General features: G+C 41.9%; 1 protein-coding gene across 1 annotated transcript; it reads right to left on the minus strand.

Moving 5' to 3' along the window:
* Window positions 1–671: 671 nt before the first annotated feature.
* Window positions 672–2,903, minus strand: LOC149138472 (uncharacterized). The gene has a single exon (XM_089450364.1). It carries the CDS (start codon window positions 2,901–2,903, stop codon window positions 672–674), a length of 2,232 nt encoding a protein of 743 aa, XP_089306490.1.
* Between the last annotated feature and the right edge of the window lie 3,097 nt (window positions 2,904–6,000).

Consider the following 6,000-nt stretch of genomic DNA (forward strand, 5'->3'; position numbering starts at 1 on the left):
AATGGTTATTTCCATTGATTGAGGAATCATTTAGGCAATTTCAGTCTTGTAGAAAAGATCTGTGTTGGTTTAACCTGGGCTCGAAACTTTTTCGTTGTCATCTAATTAATGAATGCATTAGGTTGACCATAACAAAATATCCATTTTCAGAATACACATTATCATCCACCCTTGCTTTCAACAATGCCCATTCACATGTCGCTATTCTTCCCCACTCTATGCCTTAACGACGTTTCCTTTGCAACATAAGATGCAAATGCTAGTAATATTTTTTTAACATTTATATTACATCTGGTTATAATATTTTTTCAACATTTATATAACACATCATGTAAACTAAAGTTTGAAATTCAAATTAAGAAAGTTGAAAAATTAACTTAAAAAACAATTTAATTGATAATTCTCATAATATTTTATATCATGTAAACAATAAGATTGAAAATTCAATCTTTATAGATGAAAACCAAAAAAAAATACATCACCATTTCATTTCAAAACACAATAACTTAACCTCATTCCCATGATATCAACCAAAAACATCAGAGGATTAAGAAATGAGGGCTTAGTAGTTAATTCCACCATAGGAGTTTTTCGTCCCATAGACACATAGGATTACACTTTTGAGCAAGATGTAACAATCGGCTAATTTGGGAATTATTTTGTTTCTCGGGTTAAAATGAGTGTAGCTTTTCAAGTTGCCTTCCAAATCTAAGCCCTCGGACTTGCAGCTGTTGAGTTACTCCCTTGGCCCTTCCCGCTTCGTAGAACGCATCCCATAATTTCTCCTCCATGAACTCCTCTGCCCACGACCTGCTCTCAGTCACGATAATCTCTCCCATTTTAAACATACAACTCCTAATCACATCGGCCAGTGAACTTTGTATTCCATCCAACAGTTCTTGCACGTTAACCGAATTATTTTTCATTATTTCACACAGCATGGACAAGCTATTACCTGCGATTACTGCCTTCCAATTCTTGGATTCATTACCAATGTTTGCAGTTTGTTTTCCTTTGTCTGCGAGCACCTGGAGGGCACTTTTGGCCGCCTCGACAGTTCTAGCTTGGAAGTTGTTAATAGGGAGATCTAGGCCGAACCATTTGCGCGATTCTTTCAAACCACGGAATAGTTTGTCGGCTTGCTTGTTCACCAGTACGGCTTCAGTATTAGAATTTTCCACTAGGTCTATGATTTTCCATGCCTCGCAGCATGCCTGTATGCAGTCATTCACTGTATCCGTGGAAGGACCAGCAAAAGAGCCACCAGAGCCCTCATAAAACGCAGAGAATTCGATGACAATCGTGAGTAGGGAAACGACCATCATCTTAGAAGAACTCTTCTCCAAGTTGAAATTCCCTTCTTTCCTTATAAACGGCTCCGCAAAACTAAACTTCCGTGTTCCTGTTTTTTCCAACAAAGAAATCAGAGCTTTGCAATTTTTGCCATCGATTTCCCCTTTTCTCAGCCGCGCCTTCATATCCTTGATAGATTTCCGATTGGCTATCCACACTCCTGCAGGATTCTCTTCGGGCATGTGCATCACAACCTCCGAGTATTTGACGAAATCGCCAGGATTTCCTGGTCCTGTGACTTCACGGTTGTTGTGCAGATTATAGACCACCGAAAACTCAACATGGCAAACCCGACCCATCAGAAGCCTCCGCATGTAGCGATTAGAGAAAAGCATCTCTGAAATCAGCCAACAAAATTTGCTCAAAAGTACTAGAAAAACCTGTAGACAAAGCAAAATGGGCAAGAGCTTGTACAGGCGGAGTTTCTTAGCAAACATGATCAGCAATTTCTTCATATAGCTAGACCTATAGATCGATTCTCCATCCAATTCCTTGAAATCTTCTTCCATCTCTAGGATCGCTGTTTTCCAGAAATCCTCGACGCGAAAATATTCCCGGAGACTTAAACCCTTGGTACCCATAAGTCTTGGGTAGTAGACAACGGCCGTGAGCCATCTCCAGCAGACGATTGCCCACCCTGACAAGATGAAAATCCATTGCAGGGCGAGAGCCGTGACCCTCAACGAGTCGAATTCATCTTTCACGAATGTGTATCCGTACTTCACAGATGCCACGGAAGAAACCGCGATGCAAACCGTGACGAGGAAACCGATGGAGGAGCTCAGGACTGATCGGGCGATGATGTACTGGGGCTGGTGCGTCCGTACCGCGATCCATGAGCGCAGAGCGTGCTCTTCGACTGCTTCCCACGGAACCACAAATTTGGGGTTTTGGTACTCTGTCCGGAATAGGACCAACCGAATTCGTTGAGCCACAAACTCCTGAATACTCTGGCCGGCTAAAGCCGCACAGCCCAGAAAAAGAACGAGCAGCACAATAGAAGCGAAAACGATTATATTCGATACCTTAATCCAATCAATCGATCCCCATTTCCTCTCGTCGATATAGGAATAATAATCTCCATGACCACTCTCCATGCGTATCATATATATCTCGGAAAACAGATGAATGAGCACGCCGCTGGCGCTGATAGACAACGCCAACATGTCGCTCCAAACGTTCCTGTGGCGGGATCGGGCAACATCGGATAACAAGATTCCAAAAAAGACGCACATCAGGATTCTTCCGCCCAGATTCAGGAGTTGGTTATTGCTATTTTCCTTCTGTAAATTTTGGTCCACGCAACAATACATAGAATTGTCTGGGCATGAAACGGGATCCGTGATAGGGAGGTACAAAAATCCCAGCAGCTGAAGAGTAAGAGCTCCGAGGACGAGAGAGTCCCCCAGAATCCAATGGGTTTTTTTCTTCTTTGACATCCATGCGTCCAGACCAAGCAGCAGCAGCAGACCTGCACTGCCGAAGGAACAGTTCAACAGACTCACTGAATCAGACACGCGCGAGAGGTTAATGTATAAAGATATCGCCATAATTTCACCAATCATCAAACGAGCCACCTCTGGCGAATACAAAGTTCAAAGTAGGCCGTGAAAATATATAACAATTTCAGGAGCAGCGTTTTTGTGTCTTTCCTTGGCGCGCACTATGTCCAGTACCGTGTGATAATTTTATTTTCCCTTGTCCCGATTGCACATTCGCACAACCTACTTGCCTGGCAGTGTGAGCCCACCTCTGACCTTGAAGACTTATATCAGAATCAGGGTTGGAATTTGACGGGCATTTTGCTCGTCAGAGGCCATTTTAGCCGTTAAATATGTTGAAAATTTTTAAATGACCGTTTGGCATGACGTGGTTTGAAGACTGAAGAACGTGTTTTTCAGTGTTTAAGGAATTTAGACTTCTGTGATTCATAACATTGTTTAGATAATCTTCAGCAAAATCACATAACCAATCTTTTGTCGACGCTTTTCGAACCAACCAGTGTGGTACGATGAACCACACTGGTTGGTTTTTGTCCTGACGATGAACCACACTGGTTGGTTCGAAACGCGTCGACAAAAGATTGGTTATGTGATTTTTCCGAAGATTATCTAAACAATGTTTTTCAGTGCTTATAATATTTTGAAAACATTCTTAATATCTTATCCGGAGACATCGATTGTCACACCCCTGTATAATATAAAAAAAAATTAAATGAAACAAATGGTAACTTTATTATAAAACTCAACTTCTACCATAATCTTCACTGCGCGATTTAACAATTACACAACTGCAATGTGGTGATATATTTCGGACCTATGATAAATGTTTAACGTTTATACAGCTCATTGACTTAAGGTTGGCTTGACTGCATGGGTGACATGTGTGTTGAACGGCAATCAGAAAAACGTTATGTCCGACCCGTAGCCCTTTCCGGCGTTGAGTTGTTGGCAGCATTTATTTCTCTTGTCAGCGTTTCGACAGGTGGCATGGCTCACCCGCTTGGCCATGTGACTCGTTGGTTTCTGCACTCTTGGCCTTCACGCTTTGGATTCCCGCGCTACTTCAACGGCGGAGATCTATTGCTCAGATCGGAGGGCTGGAAAATGTTTAAGGGTTTGGGGGTCATACATAAACCCCTTAGAACGTGCCTGAGGTTCATTTGGAACAAGAGGGCCTCTCGGCACCCCTCTGGTCATTCAAGCACCGGGTTCGTTTCTCATTCAACGCCGCCCCTGAACTTTGTCTACAGCTCCGAGGTCTTAAGTTTGCCCTTCAAGGGCTTTGTACAGGTACCATACTCAGTTTACTTTTAATGGTTTTCTGCCTTTCGACTCAGTCGTTTGCTACAGGCTATATATCTTCAACTCGGCTCAGGTCTTACATGCGTTTAGAATGTGGTTGTTACTGTTTGAAAGCTCACACTGACTGGTAGTTTTCGTTACGGTTGTGTGCAGATGAGGCTCGTTACAAACCCCCCTACCGCTTGCGGGATGACAGAGCCAGCGTCTCGACTCCTTCGTCTCCTTCCAGGTAAGCAGTCGACCCTTTTACCGGGTGCGAAGTCCAAGGATTACTCTGTCCATGGTGTGCCAAAGGACTGTGAATATTACCGCATGTTTCCTATTTGTGCTGTTTTTCTTCCGTTATATACCAGACGAGGAATTTCCAGAGGAGATCCTCATGGCTTGCATGTGTTTTCCTATTCTCAGGGTTTTACGTTTTCGACCTACCCTGTTGAGCTATGAGCTACAGGCAGATTTCTCCTGTGCCTAAATCTCGTACAGCAGTTGATCGATTTGGGGGCAATCTTGCCTTCCTGTGTTTTTAGGCATTTTATGCCTCTGTTGTATATATATGTGAAGACATTTGTTGAACTGGCCGCTGTGTCGGGCCTTGCTGGTTAAGGATATTTTTATCTGGACAAATGAACACATATTTTGATTTTTTGAATATATATATTTCAATGTTTACGTTTTCAGACCTTCGCTCTTAATCATCTTGCGTTCTATGTTGCTAATTTATTCCTGGTCCTTCTTGGACGGTTGCAGTATGCCCATTTGATAATGTCGTTTGTCATTCTGATATAGTTAAATGTTATGTCCGTCTCCGTGAACGGTATGGAATTTCGATCTACTTATATATATAGTAAAATCATCTCAATAATGCTAGCGGTTCCTTTTCTTACTATTCTTCGGTTTAAATCCTATTCATGCAGTGGCGAAATGCTTCATTACCAGTTGTTGCTGAGTTTAGGTTATAACAAGTTTTATGGTATTGTTACAGCGCATACATATGCATATTGTCTGTTGATTGTATGATTACACCTGTGGTTATCTACGCGGCCGTGTTCACAGCCACGGTTGAACACCTCCAGTGGTTGCATTCGTTCTTGAAATGTTTACTTCTTAGTACCGTTTCGGTTATCTGCAATTGATTTCACTGTTATACAACAGTTTCGTAGCGTTTACTCTTATCGGTGGCAGTTTGCTCTATGGGTCTAATCGTCTGGTTATACATTTCCTCTTGCAGTCACAGTTTCGTTAAGATTCTCAACTCTGAAGTTTGTTAGTTATATGATTTGTTTAATGGTATTCAGTTGGCGTACTTCTGTCTGTGCTCTAATGGAAAAGAAATTTATGGTCTTTGGCTTTCCTTTGCACAGGAACTTAAGATATTCCAGTCGTTTTCTTGGTATACTTAACTGCTTGAATACCCACCACGGTGTTCTGGTCCGTGTTAAATTCTTATATGCTTTCTTTATTTTGAACTACCCTTAGCGCACTGGTTATCTCTTTTATAATTGTCTAGCATTTAAATATTCTGACATTTTAATAGAAATGTTCACCTGATACAAATATACTAAGCAATATGATATCAAAGGAAGATATATGTTACAAGGGTCTAAATTGTCGACTACTGTAAATTTTATCTGCAGTGTGGTCAACATTCATTACTGAACTAATTTCTCTTCATTGCTAACTCGTACCTGGTTCGCCAGTGTTGTGAATAGGCACTTCAGAAAATTCACCTGCAATCCATATTCGCTCTTAACCACCCAACCTTGAGATCCATCGCTAAGACTGGATTCTCCCCCCGAGCTATCTTGCAGGCCTACAGCCCTCAACAAGATACATGCACCTTGTG

Source organism: Pinus tabuliformis, chromosome X (assembly GCF_031772625.1).
Source record: "Pinus tabuliformis cultivar Carrire ecotype Pingquan chromosome X, CPIR1, whole genome shotgun sequence".
Classification (NCBI taxonomy): Eukaryota; Viridiplantae; Streptophyta; class Pinopsida; order Pinales; family Pinaceae; genus Pinus; species Pinus tabuliformis.